The sequence below is a fragment of the Falco rusticolus genome, chromosome 7 (assembly GCF_015220075.1).
Source record: "Falco rusticolus isolate bFalRus1 chromosome 7, bFalRus1.pri, whole genome shotgun sequence".
Lineage (NCBI taxonomy): Eukaryota > Metazoa > Chordata > Aves > Falconiformes > Falconidae > Falco > Falco rusticolus.
The window spans coordinates 72,741,110-72,759,733 of record NC_051193.1 but is presented as its reverse complement, the minus strand read 5'-3'; the positions used below and the strand labels follow the sequence as shown (position 1 = coordinate 72,759,733).

General features: G+C 43.9%; 1 protein-coding gene across 1 annotated transcript in view; it reads left to right on the top strand.

Moving 5' to 3' along the window:
* The first annotated feature begins 1,426 nt into the window (after positions 1 to 1,426).
* The window catches only part of LOC119151330, a 53,366-nt gene continuing 36,168 nt past the window's right edge, over positions 1,427 to 18,624 (top strand). Inside the window, exons 1-8 of the mRNA XM_037395138.1 lie at positions 1,427 to 1,576; positions 2,741 to 2,830; positions 11,290 to 11,362; positions 14,632 to 14,768; positions 15,268 to 15,399; positions 16,523 to 16,563; positions 17,645 to 17,687; positions 18,485 to 18,542. Of these exons, the coding sequence (XP_037251035.1) occupies positions 1,481 to 1,576; positions 2,741 to 2,830; positions 11,290 to 11,362; positions 14,632 to 14,768; positions 15,268 to 15,399; positions 16,523 to 16,563; positions 17,645 to 17,687; positions 18,485 to 18,542 (670 nt within the window). The 5' untranslated portion in view covers positions 1,427 to 1,480. The remainder of the gene's footprint in view (positions 1,577 to 2,740; positions 2,831 to 11,289; positions 11,363 to 14,631; positions 14,769 to 15,267; positions 15,400 to 16,522; positions 16,564 to 17,644; positions 17,688 to 18,484; positions 18,543 to 18,624) is intronic.

The window sequence follows — 18,624 nt, the reverse complement described above, 5'->3', positions numbered from 1 at the left end:
CACATTGAAAAAAACTGCCACGGAGCACTGTTTCTCCACAGCCTGTCTGCTGTCAGACATAATACAAGTACCTTTGCCAAGCAATTGGTGCTTCCACAAACTGAGATGCAGTGTAAGAAACCCAAGCATTCGAGGAAGTACGAGGTGTAGTGAGCACTAAAGGACAAGAGCAGTGTGCTGTTTGCTGCCGGGGCAACTATAGTTAGACCTTTGAAGCAGACAGTAGGTTATTTTGCTTCATCTATCCTTAAATTACTAAAATATGAAATGTAAAGAAATAGAACCGTTCTATTCGAAGCCTCTCCTTGCCATTCTACAAATTGAGACCATCCAGCTTGAAACGTTCAGATTTCAAATTAATTAACACTAGTTCAGTTGTTAGCGAGAGCCTTGGAGTTTTCTTTCTTTATGGCTTTCCCTGTGGAGTCACTCAGGTGGGAGCAGAACAAGTGGATTTAGCTGAAGGCCATACAGATCATTCCTAGATGCCCAGGTGTGTGTATAATGGGGAATTAACTTTAAGACCTGGAAGTCTGTATGCAGAATCCACCTGTTCTTCTCCACAGGTTTCCTTGAGGACAGGGAATCTCAACTTACTGAAGATGCATCACCTTGAGAGGGATTTCTAGGTGAGCGTCATGATTTATGCTAATGATCCTCTGAACCAGTCAGCCTTGGGAAATCTGGCCTGCTCTAATAGCCAGTACACTGATATTTTCAGTGTCCCTGTGGCAGGTCTTCCAAGGTCAGGCAGGTCTTCTTTTCTGATGAGGCTAAAAAAAAAAAAAAAAAAAAAAAAGAAAATAAAAATTGTTCTCTAAATTAAGCTGCAAGAGGAGTTTTCCAGGATGCAGCTCAGGGTGTCTGTGACCTGAGACCAGAAGATGCTCTTGCACTGCGGGTGTGGGCTGAGCTACTGTTCATGCTGGAGATGCAGGTGCTGTGACACAGCCCGCTGTCACCACAGCTGCAGGTTTGTTACTCGTTCGCTGTGAGGATGGTAATTTCCACCGGGTACATCTGGAGATGTTGATGTGCTCCACCGTTCACGCTCTTGGATTGAGCAAAAGCTCTGCGAAACATATCTGAAGGCCTGGACGCTGCGTTCCATGCACCCCGGCGTGGGTCCCACGCAGCTGCTGGGCTCAGGTGCCTTTCTCCGGAAAACGCGCGACAGCCCGGCCCGCTCCCGCCGCCCGCCCGGCGCCCTCGGCCGGGGCCAGGTTCGGGGGGCGCCACCCCGGGTCCCGCCGCCCCCCGTGCCGCGCCCCCCGTGCCTGCGGCCCCTCACCGCTGCGGCGGGGCGGCCGCTGCCGCGGGGCTGGGAGCGGCCGGGCGGGGCCCCCTGAGGTGAGGGCCCTGAGGTGAGGGCCTCGCCGCTGGGCGGGCAGGCCGCGGCCCGGCGCGGGGCGATGGGTGGGGCCTCCGGTCATTTTATAAAACAACTTGTCGCGGGCTGCGCGGAGCAGCCGCTGCGGACATGTCGCAGGAGGCGCTGCCCGTGGAGGTGCCGGCAGCGCTCTACGGCAGGGTCCCCGGCAAGGTCTCGCTGCCGCCGGGCGCCAAGGCGCGGCAGGTAAGAGGGCGGCTGCGAAGGGCTGCGCGGGGGGCGGCGGGAGCGGCGGGAGCGGACCCCGCCCGGGGGCCCTCGCCGTGCCCGGTGCCACCGGCGCCGCCCTGCCCGCCCGAGCCTGTGGCGCTCCGCTGCGGCCTGAGGTCCCGGCCCCACAGGCCGCCGGAGAGGAGCCAGCGTGGCCAGGGGGCAGCAGGGATGGGGAAGGTGGAAGAAACGGACGGGTCAGGGGGCGCTTTCCAGGGGACTGAACTGCCAGCCTCAATCCAGACTCAGACTTAAAAACTCTTTCTTCCATAAGTAAATGCTACTTCTGTTTAAAACTTGAATATTTATATATTGACAGCAAAATTGATGTGACAACCTCAGCTTTGGTTACTGGAAAAGGCATAAGGCCAGGACAGAGAATAGGGATAGGGAGTCGAATTTTATTTCCACGCTCCCAGTTTTGTTCTGGTTTTTCCATTTTGCTTTGCATTCTCTGGGTCATTACGAAGCTTGTTTGACTTCACCCATAGTGTGCTACACATTGCTTTGCGTGCCCTTTGCCTGGACGAAGGCATGTTGCTTTAGGAAGTACTCTGGAAACAGAAACAGAATGCTTTTGACATTTTTTACCTGTCAGGAACTGGCCTTTAATGGTGTTTCCCCACAAAGTGTTTCAAAAGGGGGCACCCTACATTGCAGAAGTGTTCTGGAACTTCTGTTTCCTGAAAAAATGGAAACGTTAGATTTAAAATTTTGCAGTTGCAATGTGTTTCATGCTCTGTGTTTAAACCCAGATCAAGATTCTGGGGGTTTTTTTTAACTGAGAAATACCCCCAAGAGTGGGAGCAGATTGGCAAAAGATCACATTTGAAACAAAAAACAAACCTTTTTTTGCAAGATGGATGCAGAGGCAGCTTTTGGGTATCTCACAGCCGAAATGGCTTTTCCTTCATAGACTTGTTTAAAGGGCACACCTGATGTGGATTTTGTGGAGCGTGTGCTGAGCCACATGGTGGTTTGCTAATTACGCTGAGCACTGTAACACGGCTGGGTGTAACCAACAGTTGTTCTAACTGGGGTTTCAGCATAAACTATTGCAAGTAGGAGTTAATTATCTATCCTGATAATGCCGCTGTTGTTGTTTTAATGTCACCATTTATCATTGCTTGCTTTCTTCAGAATGAAGACTTGGACATCGATTCTCTGGGAGATGGTGAACTGCAAGAGGAAAAAGAAGAAAGCACCATACCAGGCAAAGGTGATTTCAAGGTATTGTGAACAAAAGAACTTTGAACCAAAGAAGTCTGCGGGTTTTGTTTTGCTCAAAAGGGGAAAAGGCTCAGGTAGATAAATAATGATGGCAGCAGTTTGACTGTTACAAGGGAAACGCCCTTACGTTTATTTTTGGATCATTTTGTTCCACCTTATGTCGATGATTTTCAGAACTGCTTGTTGTGTTTCTCTGTTGTCTTTTATTGGGACCATGGAGAATGTCTACTGTTTTAATCCCTCACTTACTCGTAAAAGAAATCCATTGGTGAGCGTTCTGTTCCACGATGCCTTATGTAACTGGAAAGGCCAAAAGTAATCGTGATGCGTGTTTGGCTGTAGTGGCTTTGGCAGTGCAGTCTCTATCCTAGCAATTTGTGGGGAGGGTGTCCTGGATTATTGAACTTTGATTGTTCATCACTTCCATGCTCCATCATAAAAATAAACCCTTAACGAGGGATTTTGTCAAAGGAGTGATGCTTGAAAGTGCTATAGCTATTTCTTGTGTTTGAAGTCATAGGTTTATTTTTGTTAGAAATTACTGATTTTGATAGGGGTTCTCACTCTGCTACTTTGCTATCTGTGCAGTAAGTACAGGCATTGTTTCCTTTCTGTCAGGATTAGAGAAGTTTAAATGTGACTCATATAACAATGTTGTCCCAAGAAGTGTCTGCTTCGGAGGCAGATAATTCTATGGAAATTTGCATTATAATCCATGCAGGTAAGTTATACCAAGACAAAATGAAGCTGAGAAGGCGCTTTACCTGGAGGTTGAAGTAATGCTGTAAACAGGCAGACAGGTGAGCTTCGTGATAAGCTAGTTACCAGGTAGTCCTGCTACAGTTTAGGCACCAAGAAATTAAAACCAATTCTTATTCATGCTTGCAGTATTTTTACTTTTTCACACACACTTACCAAAGTTTAGTTTTTGCGTTTGCCCAGTATTGGGATTTTTATTTAAAAATAAAAAAGTGGCATTAAAAGGGTATAATGTGTTTTCTCATGATATAGTCTATCAGTCTTGGGTCTTTGTGGCATTTCATCTTGCAGATATTTAGCTTACAAAGTCATGTATCTCCAGCCTGTGGAGGTACCAAAATTCTGGACCATGTGTAGGAGGAAGAATTTTGTAAATAGTAAAAACAGACTGAAAAACAATGAACCGATGTGTCTTTGGTATGATGTCTGCTCCTTACAAGGGGTAAGGAACCTAAAATCACGGTAAGAGAAAGCAAAATGATTTGAACTCCTGGATTATAATTACCTATGATAATTATGCATATGACAGGTACGTTCTTGTCTGCATTTCTTAATGCCACACAGTGTTGTGTTTGTTTTTTCCAGTATCTGCTCAGGATATAGGCTTAGATAGCTGTGAAATTTCAAGGGGACATGTGTGACAGTAGTGAACCAAAAGAATAATCTAATGTGTATGAGACCATAACCACCTTCTTGACAACTGTCATCTTGCCCCTGTCTCACTGACGGGTTATTTTCCACATTTCAAAATTCCAAAAATTCGTGACAATCCATTGGTGATAGACTGAGTTGTTGTTATTGCATGTGGTTACATAGTCACTGGGTTTTTTTCTGCTATGATTAGAATGTAGCATGCTGTCCTATGCACTTGCATGACCATGGCTTGATTACTGCAGCATATCGTGTGTTTATGTGAAGGATGCACACATGCTATTATCTTCTGCTAAGTTTCTAAAATGTAGATTTTTCATCACTGAAACTACCACAAGGCTTAGTATGAGAGTCTCTACCTGCTAAGAGGCATCATCTGTTAGAAACATACCACGGCATTTCCCATCAACTGCATGTGCCTTTATGCCAACATGTTGATTTTCATCTGCATTAAGAATCTATGTTATTCAGGCCTTGGCTGGTACTTTGCCCCATGCTAAAGCAGCAGGCAGAGCCAGCTCTGGTATTTCAGACATCAGTGCTTATGTTTAAGGATTGCAGCAGGTCTCATATAATAATTAATGTGAGGGAAGGGGAGGGGAAAAATTGGATGCATAGTTCTGAATTCAGTATGAGCCATGTCTTAACAAGGGTAAGATGTCTCATACCTCGGGTCAAGTGGTACCTCACTTCCCTGCCAGGAAGTGACTCTGCCCTGTAACAGAAGAGGGGCAGGTCAAACTCCTGTCCTTGTGCAGAACAGCAGCTCTGGTTTCTGCTTGGTTTTGGAAGCTGGATACAGCTTCTGAGGTCATGGGAAGAGCACGGAGCTGCCAAGCTGCATGGTGAGGTTAGGGGGAGGCTGCAGCTGCTGCTTCTGATACAGGTTGGACTCTGCCATGTGAACAGGAGCTGAGGTCGCAAGGCCAAGAGCCTGCTGTTGGGAGCAGCTCCAGTCCTGGTCTCAGCAGCAGCTGGAAAGGCAGGAGGCAGCAACTCCTGAGCCACCCTCAGCCCCATGGTGCTTGCAGGAGTGTGGCACCAGCAGCAGCTCTGCTCAGCTGCAGAAGCTGTTCTAAGCCTAGGTGCCTCCCCTGCCACCCTGAGTGGTGGTGTGGGGTTGCCTAAAATATGGACTGCTGAAATGGCATGCATGCCTCCCACTTAAAAAATAAACCTTGCAAAGTCAAAGGAGGCTGCTTCCCATCAGCTCATAACTTTGAAATATGGTTTGGCTTATCCACGTTTGATGTAAAAGATGTAAAACATCTGTCTGAGGTAGACCTCTAGATTGGGAATCAGTAGCCAGAAGTAGAGATTTTTAGAGGGTGATGCATGGCCTGTGGTAACATCTACCTTAGGATGAGGCTCAAGAAATCGCTAACAGCTGTCAGATGTAAACACCTATTTTATGGCTATCTGGAATCGGGTGGTGTGCTTCTCAGCCCTTAGCTGGTTAATGCTCAGTCTAGTTTCTTTCTTCCATATTTGTTCTGCTTAGGAAGGGCAAAGCAGTATAAGAGGGCTCTGTCTTTTCACGGATGTAGCTATTCCTCTAGCAGCAGTTGGAATATATATAGAAATAATTTTGAACATGCAGTTGAGTGCTCTGTTTTCAAATGGACCTGTTTTTCAAAATCAGAAAAATCCAGTTGTTAAACATCTGGAAACACGAAAAGATGGAGGACAATGTTAACAGTACTGAAAAGTCTGTGCAACTAGCTGGAGTTATCAAACAATAGATCTGTGCTGAAGCTGGGATCCTTGTGCACTGAAACTATCCATGTTGTCTTGATAAATATTTGAATTTCTGCTTTTTGGAAATGAATTTCAAGCACAGTCTTATTCTTTGAAAGTGTTCAGAGTCCCATGATGGACACATGTATGAGGAAGCAATCATGAAGGACACAATCCTTGCGGCCCTGCATATACCTGTCATGCTCCTGTGGACACATCGATTTTCCTCACTGAAACCAGGGTTACTGTGGCCATGTGCATGGAAGGAGTGTTTCCATCCAGCTGTAGGAGCTTTTCGTTCACCGATATCCAACCAAGACTTCTGCTAATGCTGATGAAGAGCCAGTCTGATTTGGAGAGGTTGTGTTACTAACAAAAACCATGAAACATGCTGCTTGTGCAAAACAGCCAGTGGTCCCAGACCCCACACAGCCCTGCAGCCTTTGATGGAGGTGCCACACGCAGCCCCAGCATCTGGAGGAGGCGAAGGAAGGAAGCAATGAGAGTAGATTCTTTCTGAGCATGGAACCCAGGTTTATCAAGAACATGGAAGAGCTTCAGAAACCTGTTCAAACAGCAGCTGACAGCACTCAGCCAATGGCTACCAGGGGCAGGGTGAGAAGCAGCAAGAAAATTCCTTCCTGTCTCCTTCTCCGAGGCAGCTGTGGCTGGACGCTGGATGTGCCGCTGTGGGGTCCCCTGGCACATCCCACAGCAGTGGGGGATAGGCTCTAGCAGGCTGGGGCAGGGCTTGACTGAGTGATGTTCACAGCCTGAAGTATCCCGATTACAACTGCAAAAGAATTGAGGGTGCATGATCTCTAAGGCAACCGGACCCTCAGACGGCTTGAAATACGCTCTAGATACACCCTCAGCAGCAAAGCCTTCTTAGTTCTTTTGATTGGGTCCCTGGCTACCATCTAGTTAAATTATCACCTGGAGAGAAGAAAGGAATGCCCTGGTAACATCCTGGGAGTGATTTCATCTCGGCAGAATGCCCCTCGGGGCCAGGAATGCAGGAGGACCTTGGTCAAGGCAGGGAAGCCATCTTTGCCAGGAAAGGCCGCTGTGCCGGTAGGTGACATAGGAGTGGACACACATTGTTGTTGGGTGACTGCAGGAAAAATGAATGGGTAGAGAGGAAGCTCTTTTCATGGTTTTCATAGCTAACGCAATTTTTTTCAGGTTGGTCTGTAGAAATGGTTTTCTATCAACCATTGAATAAGTAAACTGATTGTCCTCAAAGTATTTTTAAGTCTTGTCTGATCTTTGCAGGATGGCTTGTGGAATAGCATGTAGTGCGGTTGCACTGGAATAAGTAATGGTACCAGCACACTGTGCCACATGATTTTCTCTGCTTCCTTATCACAATTTTTTATCCAGTGTGATAAAGGCCACCCTCCTCATGAGACCAGATGGAAGTCATTCCGCATTTCATGTAGAAAAGCAACAGCTGAGCACCTGCTTGGAGGACAGGTGCTTTTTGGTGATGGTATAGTTTTCATCACACACACTGAAGATGTATTTCAGAATCTCTGCATTATTTTTCTGATAGTGATTGCTTTAGAATAAATGCCAATCTAAAAAGGGCAGCAATCGAGACTGAGAATGTGTTGGCTGCCCCTGGAGATTCAAGAGTAAATCTCTCTGGATCAGTGTTGTTGGATAACTGCTCTCTGTTTTGGGAAGGCAGCTACAATGTTCTGCTGCCTGCTGGAACATCTATAGTAAAACACGGAGCTAACACTGAATACCAAAATATGCATTGACCCAGCATACATTTGACTGTACTGTTGTGGAATTGTGAGACTGGGGTAGTCTACAGTAGGCATAGTGGAGTGGTGAACACCTGTGCCGTTGATATCGCGAGCTGGGAAGATGCTGCTAGAAATAGCCTATGCTGGAATAGTCTGTTAGATGAAGAAACCTAAAGGCTGAAGAAAGGTACTGAAAGAAAAGCAAGTAAAAAAGATGAAGAATAGCCATCCTCTGGTCTTGTGGACCCTTGTCTCATTAAGGAATACTGTCATTTTGGAATTCTGCAGCTGCTTGTGATGTGACAGGATGTATTTTACAGCTAAACTGGTGAAATAATTTACAGCAGTGCTTCTCAAGATGGATGCATGCCACACATACCTACATCTGAATGTAAGTATGACTTTAAAGAGGGCTGGAATAGAGCTATAGGAGGCACAAATCTGCCAGGAATGCAGACAGCCTGCATCACCAGAGCACACGTGGCAGAGAAACTGCTGTTTTCAAATTGTTACTCACTCAGGTGGGAGAAAGTTGGAATCATTCACGTGACTGATCAACATAGTACCTTGGTGCCCAGTATCATATTATACTTTTTTATGGGAAGTGGTGGAAAATTGGAAGAAGAGACTGTGGGATCTGATCTATGTTCGATGGAGCTGTTGTTTGGAAAACTGCAGTAAAACTTTGTTTCCCTGGGAATGCAGAGAAACTAGCAGTGTATGCCTTGTTCATGCACTGGCATTGCAGCGTGCTGTATTGCATGCAGCTGTTCTATAATACACACCTGTACATGAAGCACAGGAGCACAACTTGGGAAGCACTGAACTGAAGTCAAGCCAACAGACTGACAATCAGTAAAACAGTCACAGAGTGAGGACATCAGTCTTGATTTGTTTCAAAAGCAAAGCTATAATGTGACAGCTCTAAACGGTTGTTCTAGCATGTCCCTGTTAGCCCCAGGGCAGGGTGCTGCTTGTGGTCTTCCATTGCCCGAGGCTGTGATGGAAACCTCTCTGTACGGGACATCATGACATAGCTGCAGTCTTTTGTTTTGTTAAAGGAATCTTAATAGATTTTAAGTAAACAGAATAACAGAACTTCTGTCCTTTGCTTCACATATGCATAGCTGCTAGTTTCTTTGTATAACTAGACCCTAGTACATCATGTTACTGTTGTCACAGTTGCTATTTAAATGCATTTCTTTTGTTTAATCTGTTACCAGAATTAAGTAAAATAGCAAATCCTCCTGGGAGCAGTAGAACTAGCCAGGCCTAATCACTGGGGGATTTCTGCCCTCCTTGTTGTCCTTGCTACCCCCATGGGCATGTGCTGGGGCTGCCAGGAAGGCTAGCTCTGGCTGCTGCCTGTTCCTCAGGTAAACGGCTGGTGCAAGCACAGATCTTTATTTCTGTAGCTTCTATGAAGCCACTGATTTATTTTTTTTTTTGTGTATGTGTGACTTTGGTAAGTCTTTTGGTGAAACTCGCATCTCTGAGAATTGATTTCCCCGTGCCAGATGGGGAAATTTGGCTAACACATTAGAAAGTCATTATATGGGAACCAGGTTATCAGATGGCACAAACGGTATAATAGTCATTAAAAAACCCCAACCCACTGCACTTCCTTAATATCTCCTATTTAAGAATCTCAAACTGCTTTGCAAATATTGAATCCATCGGTTTTCACTCAAGCAATGCCATTTGCCTGAGGAAGTGTAGCTGGAGTGGGTCCAGGAGCTGGCAGCACCTTGAGCAATCTCCAGAGATAAATGACTGCAAGAATTGCCCAGTGCTTATGCAGATTCTGCCTTGTAGAGCATATGCTGAGGTGCCCAGGCTCATTCCTAACATGTGAGTGGAGTGATCCACCTTTGCTAATTACCCAGCTGAGAAGAAGGGTTAATTAACTGGGTGGAGAAGTGTATTAATATGGCTACGTGGTTTCTGAAATGTGAACCAGTGTCCTTGCATGGGGTAGTTCTGAGGACTTACCCCTCCGTCAGTTGTTGTTTGCCAATTTTGCAGCTTTTGTTAGGCTTTTTCTCCTTTGAGAGCAATTGAAATACGTGGATAGATTGCTGAGGGTGATTTTCATGAAAAAGTACTAAGAAAGGAAGAACACAATTTTTGAGACACATACAGGAGGGGTAAAAGCAGGAACCCTTTTTAAGATCTCAGCAAAAAAACATTTTAACATAACATCATGTGTTAGGAGACCAAAGAAAGATTTAAAACACACATTGAAAAAGTAATTTGTTGTGATAAAGGAGGCCTATTTGAAAATAAGGTCCTTATTGCCCTGTTCTCATAAAATTAAAAAAAAAAATAATCAGCAACATTACACATATTGTTTTGAATGAGGTTCTTCCAGCTTCTCTCTATCTGCTGTGACATCTACTTTTTGTGCTTGTTTACAGTCATTCTAGGAAGTCTCTGAAGTGCTTTAGAAATAGAAGGGTGCTCCTAAATGAGAGGAAATCAGTGGATAAAAATAGCCGTTGTCAAAAAGAATGATTTGGAGGGCTCTGCTGTAACCACTTATGCAGGTAGAGATGCTTCTAGGAGTGTGAGGAAATGGCCATGTGTCACAGCCACAGGAAATGTTGATTTATTTATTGGCTTTGTCAGAGCAGCCTTTTGCAAATAGGTCTGAGCCAGAGACAGCTTTATGGAATGAACTGGCAGGAAATTGCCTGCCTTAGAAGAAGGAAATCCCATTATCCTCTAATAATAAATAGGAAGAGGTCTCTGCAGCCACAAAATCTAGAGAGGCTTGTTTTCTAGAAGTTCATGGCTGAGACATTCGAAAGGACCAAAGGAAGTTAAGCACTTTCAAACTTAAGGATTTTTTTGAGGGTGGTGGTGTTCTTCATTTTCCCCTAAAGGCAGCCCATGCCTAATTCTTTACAGCCATTGGTGTATCTCATAGTTGTGATTTACAAAAGGTCAGATTATTGTTACTGTTTTCCCCCTACAATTATAGAGGGGGGGAAAAGAGAAACCTGTGTTTTTGAAGCAGAAGGCAAAAGCATGTCTCTTGAGAGTGGTACTTCAGGTTTCTCCCATGAGAGTCAGCAACAACAAATATTCTCCACAGCACCCTTTTCAATGCGATGGGACCTTGTGGGTGGTTACTAAGGGGATTTGACTGGGACTTTGAGTAAGACTGCTGCTGTTCTGACAGCTCCACCATGGTGCTCACTGGTGCATTTACTCCATTCAAGACACTTACTCTAGCTACCTCAGAGCTAAACGCTACAATTTCAAAGCAAGGGGTTTTGCAAGTGTCTCAGACAGTATCAGTTGAAAGGGATTTATCCCTTTCTTTTCTGCTATGATGAGGAATCCAGGCTCTGAGTAACACAGCAAAAAGACAGTGAAATATATATATTATAACAAGGCTTCTTTAAGAGCAGTAGCTTATGTTGCAGATTTTCATCTGCAGAATAGTGAGATGGTTGACACAGTTTTTACCAGCTGTATTATTTTGTAGCAGCTGGTTGGTTTGCATGTTTGATGCTTATTCATACTCCAATTTTTACTTTTCTTCTCCAGATAGAATCCTCTCCCTGCTATCTGCTGACTGTAAGGATCATCCGGATGAGAAATCTCCAGCGAGTGGACACCTGTGAGTATCTCTGTCCTTGGTGGTCTCTCAGAGTACAGGCAACAAGTTTTCTTTTGTAATTGTATAGCAACCTTTTCCAAGTGTTTCTGAAGTAGCCCAGTGTTTGTGTAAACTAATTGTTATAAACCAAATCGGTCCTTGCTGCTGTTTTGTTGAGTGTTATTTATGTGCTTTCTGGTTGGTTTTAAGACCTGAATGTGTTTTTGAGGATAAGTACTTTCTCCCAAAGAAAGGAGAGTTTCTGACATGGGTAAATGAAAAAGACTGCATACTGTGCTTTCAAAAGCAAGGGGTAACTTTGCCGTTGGGTTGTAGCACCTTGGAAACTGTGGCTGCAAGGAGCAAACTCTTTCATCACCCCCCCCATCTTGGTTCTGACAAAGATGAAATGAACAAGAAAAAGCTTTCTAAAATCATTACCACCAGGCTAATGCCATTATTAGTTACCCTGAAGTAATGGTCAAAAAATGTGCTGACTGAGAGCTGGATGCCTTGTCCTTCCTGATGCTCTCGTGCAGCTGTGTTGCAGTTGTGCAAGTGGGAGTCACTTGGCAGGAAAGTGGTGGGCAATGAGCAGGAAAGGAAAATGCTGCTATTTAGTTAAAGAGCATGGACTATCCACATGTGCAACGAGGAGATGAGTTTCACACAAAATAGACAAGTTAACAGTTTGTCTTGTTTGAATCAGTACAGCTACGTGAATGCTTGTGAAAGGATGCTGAAACTAGCTCTAGGGTAAGCGTAGAAGAAAAATGGTGTAACCCTCCCATTGCTCTTGAGTCTCCTGTTTCACTGTGAGCAGCAGCAATCAGCAGTATAGCCTCTTGCACAGGAAGGGCCAGTGAAAATGTTCTGAAAGATGAAAATCTGCATTTACCATGCAGTACCATTCCCATCTTATCTGTGGTTGTCACATTTTTTTTTTTTTCTGGAAGGCGTATCAGAGGACTTCCGTGTGTCGCAGCTCTGAGAGATATACTAGCTGTATCTTAGATCACCTCCCTGCTGGTCCACGGCTGTGGCACGTGTGTGATGATGCAATAACACAGAAAGGTTTCATCAAGGGTTTGTCTCAGATCTTCTGCATGTCAGGTAGCAAGACAAAATCACAAATAACTAGGTTGTAGGAAGCGATTGTGCAAGCAAAACTGAAGCAATATTTTGCATTAAATACACAGCTGACTAGTTTGCCTACATCTGCTCGTATAATTAAGGACTGCTTGATATGCTTTGTATCTCAGAGTACAGTTAAGATACAAGAATGACGAATCACATCAGTAGAGCAGAGTACTTTGCCAGCCAAACAGCCAACAGTCTTTGAAACAATGATCTTTGATGATAAACCTAAAGTCGTGCAGAATTACTTGTAAAACATTTCAAAATCTGTATCGTTACTTCTAGGATCTCCACACATATTCAAATACCTATTTTTGCAGTGTGAAAATTCTTCAAAGCATTACTATCTGCATAGAATTTCCCAGATAAAAAAAAAAAGTAATGAACAATCATACTGAATTAAATCAATGCTCATACAGTTCTCTGAGGGGAATATAATCGGCAAAAGCTTCTGACACTTCAGGAAACAGAGTAACAAAAGGAGCTGTAGGAAGGCACCACCTACAAGAAGAAATTTGAAACAACTTTTACATCCAAGGGACTAAATATGCTACAGATCTTAAGAGTGGAAGGGAAATTGTTGAGGAGGACGTGGAAGCTATCTCTACAAAAAAGAATAGGAGGGAGAAGGTTTTTTGATCCAAAATAAGATATGGAAGGTGGAAAAGGGCAGGTGAGGGAGAGGGCTAGGGCACACTAAATATTTTCCAAACATATTTTTCCATTAGAGGAATACTGTTTTTTTGACTCTGCACAAATGTGTTGATTTCTCCACAACTTTTTAAGGAAAATTTTGATAGAATTAAAAATGTTTTTCCATTTCTGTGTTAAAACATTAAAAAGCAGAAAGTGAGTAATTAAGATGTCGGTTGACTTATCACAATGCATTATGTAATTTCTTAAGCATTTATGAATTCCAGTTCTTCATTCTGACTCAGAAAAGTAGCAAGATTTTTTTTGAACCAAGTACACTTTCAACAACATAAAATGCAGCCTCCACCCGGTTTGAGATAGAGCCAGTGGCTGTAGCGGGACACCTGACAAAACCTGGTGGAGAAGGAAAGAAAAGAAGACAAGAAAAAGCTCCTATTGCAGCCAGATGAGTTTCTGCCTTTCCCCACAAGGTGATGTGCAAGCGCTTGTTCTCCTGGTCGACCTGCAGAATCCTCACCTGCTGCTGAAGTGTCTTCTCCATTTACTGCTGCCATCACTTGTCTTTCTCAAAAGTCTCATATCAAAGGACATCCATTCTTAAAGTCAGTTACCTTTTGCATTAGGCATGGTTTAGCGGTGGACTCGGCAGTCCTGGGATAACAGTTGGACTTGATGATCTTAAAGGTCTTTCCCAACCTAAATGATTCTATGATACCTGATGATTTTATTGCTAAGAACTGTGTAAGAGAGAGTTTCAAGGTGCTGAAGTATTTTGTGTAACCTGCGTGAGGAAACATTGCATTACCTTGGCAGACAGTACATAGCATTTTTGTCTGTGGCCATTTGAGATAATAATTTGAGTGCCTTTGAGAAATACAATCAAGTATCCTTCACTAACCTTCTCCCAGTGCATTTCTGGGAGGAGACAGTCCTTCTCTTCCTGAAGGTGGCAATTAGTTAAGATCCAATGTCTAATTCAGTTAACTCCTTCTGGAAGGAGGCCTCTGACATCTGCTACAACAGGGGTGGTTCTGCAGCTGCTTTTACAACCCTCACCAACTAAATCACTCAAGGCAAGGCAGAAATGGAGACCTTCTGAGTTGTTCTCAAAAGGTGGAGGAGGCTCCCAAGCCCCTCATCAGACAGCAGCTGGGGGTTATCATGTGTGCATGCACACATGAGTGCAGGAAAGCTTGTTGGTTGAGGAACTGAAGAAAGTGGCTGACTAGAAGAGGAAATTCTCACCTCTTTTATACATAATAACGTTGCTGTTGTCTGTAACTTATACAAGGAAGAATAGAAAACACCTCCTGTTCTACATCACCTGTCTGTGCTTTTTCCTTCTCGGAAGGGTATCTTGAAAAGAGCTACATTACATCAGGCATTTGTCTTCAAATAACTCATACGTGCTGTTGGTACCATGCAGTAACCTTTGCAGTGTCATGCAGCACCACGGACTTTGCCACAGTAATAATTGTTTTGTCTCTTTCCCTACCCAGTAAGCGAGGCTGATTGCTACGTGTCCTTGTGGCTGCCAACTGCGACAAGTGAAAAGTCCCGCACTAAAACTGTGAGAAACTCCAACAATCCGGTGTGGAATGAAACCTTCTACTTCAGGATCCAGAGCCAAGTCAAGGTAAGGAGACAAAGTTGTCTGCTTGAAGCAGCCTGAAGAGTTTTGTGGATGGTGGGCCCTATCTGTCTCCTGAACTGTGCCCAGGAATTGTTTGAGAGATGGCACGTGACAAGGGACTGTTCAAATTGTTAAACAGCAGATATGACTGAGTTCCTGTGCCTGTTCAATGGTGCTATTCAGGAAGGCCAGAAACTGAGCTCGGTATTGATGTTTTGGGGAAACCAGAGAGATTGTATGGGTCAGTGCAGGATGGGTACAGAATCTGGGAGTTAACTAAGTTGTCGTGTAGGCATAGCCAACGTAAGACTTGCTTTAGAGCAATTAAAATGAAGTAGGGAAGAAGAAATATTGTATTTACAGTGTGCTTTTCTGAAGGGGGACGATGCTTAATTTCTTCATTTTGCGACTCGGGCACATCCCTGACACTCCTTCTTCCGCAGAGCTAATGATGTCCAGACTATAGAAACTATAAAACCCCCCTTTCTTCTTCTTATTCCAGAATGTGCTGGAGCTGACAGTGTATGATGAGGATTTTGCTACTCCAGATGACCATCTCCTCTGTGCACTCTTTGATACTGCTAAACTTCCAATTGAAAGAACAGTGCTCCTGTATTTTAAGCCCAGCCCAGAGGTGAGAGCAAAAAAATAAAGCAATTAAATCAGTGGAGAATTATACAACACTTTCAAAATCTTGGGGTGAGCTTTCTGAATTTGCCATGGATGACATCACAACAATGGGTACATGAATTACTATTAAAAATATATATTACAAAAAGTGGTAAAAAAAATCTGGATTTGAGAGCCTGAGCCTCCCCTCTGAATATTTTTATAAATTATTAAAGAGCATATGACTGAAACAGTGCAGTAGGTAGGGGAAGGATCTGACTGTGAGCTATCTCTCAGCCACTCCAAGGCTGCACAGCTGTTGCAGGGTAAATAATAACCTGTAAGGTTTTTTTTTTTCCCCCCATGTAATTCATAGCTACTACCCCCTGCCTCTTTGACTGTATCTACTTTCACCCTCAAGGCAAAGTTGAAGTTGCCTCTGTATTCTCAGCACTGTCCTCTGCAGGGACATCTCAGCTAGGGCCTTGCCAGCTGACTTGCCTAGCAGAATTAGTGTGGTCTGGGAGCTCAGAATGACTGATTTGTTCTGTTTCTCAGTTTCCCATCTATAAAATGGGAAAAGAGTCTTTATTTCCTTTGAGATTTATGGATGAGATCAGTGAGATACCTTGCATGCAACTTATTGCTGCCATGGGCAGGTTGCTTCTGGTACCCAGACTAGGTCACTCACAGCTAGCTCGTACATATCTACACTGCCTTACAGGGGGTCGCATAACCGTAACTCTGAATCACTCAATAATACCGCTTTCTGTTTATTGTATTAAAGTGATGGGTGGGAAGTACCTTTAACTTCCAAGCTACTAGTGAGGATAGTAAGTCATGGCAGGACAGTGCCAGCTACAGTTAGGAGAAAAAGGTAGAATTCAGAAGACAAAGTTGTAAATCTTCTTTCTGCAGCAGCTGCACACTAAGAGGTAAAAGTACAGGTTGTTTTGATGATACCGTGAAGAAGTTTGAAAGTTTTTGGTTTGAAATGTTGTTTCAGACCTTCCAGTCTGAAATATTTATCACAGGCCACGTGTGCATTGAAACCAATTAATTCACTACTGCATACCAGGGACTTGGGTTTAGACCAGAGAGAAAGCATTGTGTAGCTACTTAATTTGATTTCTTGTTCTTGCTTTCAGGCCAAGGAGGAGCTAGAGGTTGAGTTCAAATTGGAGGCTGCGTAAGTGATATACAGTTTATTTAAAACATGCAAAAATCATTACATGCTAAAACAAAGAAGTCGTCGTGCTTTGTGGGTTTTCTGTAAAACTGCCAGACTTCTGTTACATCATTCCTGCAGTGTCAGACATCTGGCTGATCTCTCCAGCCACCCTGTTCTGTAGTTTAGTTGCTTTCAAAGGCGCACCTCCCAGCATCGTTTCTTCTATCCACAATGTTGGATTTGTTTACCTGGGGACATTTCAGAAGACTTTCTGAGTGTGTGTGCATGCATGTCAATCAGTCTTTCCATGCCTGTTTCAGCTTATGCATTGCACAGACTCCTGATGATGAACCATCCTGGTTAGGTTTCCAGCATATCTCTGACTCCTTCAGTTTTCCCTTGCAGCACTGTTTTGGTCCCAGTCATTTTGATTTCTTTCTGCCCAACACAGTGACAACGTATTGGAAGCTTTATTGTGGGGCTTTCCTCCAGCACGGTCAGCCTGCCATCCTGAATTGGTATTTTTGTCTCTGTGTTGCCACAAGGTAACTAAGGCATGGCAGAAATGAAGCAACTAGCCTAAGGTCAGGCCTCATATTAGTGTGGAGCTGAGGCCAGAATTCACTCCACGCTACCTCCTGACTTGACCTGAATGATCTAGAAAGCTTTTATTCCCCCATGTAATTGGTACCTGCTGCCCTGTGTCCCTTTGATTGTGTTTGCATACCAGCAAATACATAGGACTGGGCTTCCTAATAGAGGTATGCTGGTGTATTAGCATGGTACCTCTGAAAAAGGTGTAGTTTACATGTTACAGTGAGGAGAAGAATTTAGCTACATAACGCAGATTCCATTTCAGGCGATCATGAGATCGTACTGCAAAAAAGTACCTACGATACACATCCCACAGCTTTAGAGGCAAGTCCCCTCAGAGCAGTGCTCAGTCCAGGCAAGCATGGAAAGGAGCTTGTTACATACCTGCTGGGGTCCCTCTGGCCACCATTCTTCCAAATGGGGAGAAAGGGTAACACCCTGGGCAAGGATGAGTGGGCATTTGTTTGATATAAAAAACCCTGAAGTTTTTAATTTTGTTTCCCAGTTCTGGTCCCCTTGAAGCTATTGCTACCAATGGAGTGCTGGTGGTACGTATCTTTTTCCCCAAGAAATTTTCTCTAAGTGTTTCCTTAATATAAAGGGGAAGTGAGGGTGGGGGTTAGAGAAGCCAGTAGGACAGTTCTTTCTCTTTCTTCTCTCTTTCCTATTTAGATACTTTGGGATATTTATTGCACTGTTCATTGGTGATATCCCATTATTTACCATTTGTCCTGTGTTTCAATACACCACACCCACACCCAGAGCTTTCCTCTGGTACCAGTATCCCTTCAAAAAATGTACTGCCATCGAGGTGCAATGGCAAAAAGACTGTGAAGCCACTTGCTGATAGTCTACCCAGCCCTTTCCTCCCCTGGGAGATGAGCCATGCCTGGTGGGTAACCTCAACACTAAGTATTGACCTATCATAATTACTTTATGTGAAGGAAGAGTGAGTACCATAAAACTTAACCCAACATGTTAATAGCAATGTTTCTTCAGAAAACAGTTTCTACTACTTACTCTTCATCTCTCAGCAATGTATCTTTCATTTATGTTTTTCCCAGTTTCATCCTTTGTATCTATGCTACTATTCTGAAAAGACTCGTGGCTGTCTTCCTCGTACTGTGCCCAGTCATAGTCATTGTCAGTGAAGGATGCTTTACAACTCCTCCAAAGCTTTTCTTTTTTCTTAGTTGGTGACTATTGAGCAAAAGCCTAGAAATGCCAGGGAATTGGGCACTTCAAGTAACTAGACATGTCCAAAAGCAGAGTGATTCACAGATCCGTGTACGAGGTTGGGATGTGATGATCTCTCTCACAAATTCTTGTTTTCTGTCTTTTACAGTGTCGTGAACTATGCTGCTTGGAAGTTGAAGTGGCAGAGAAGATGCAGCAAAAATCAAGTGAGGTTATTGCTTGTTATCTATCTACCAATAACTGCATGCTTACTGATGAGAGGGTGCCCCTTTTAATACAATGTATTAG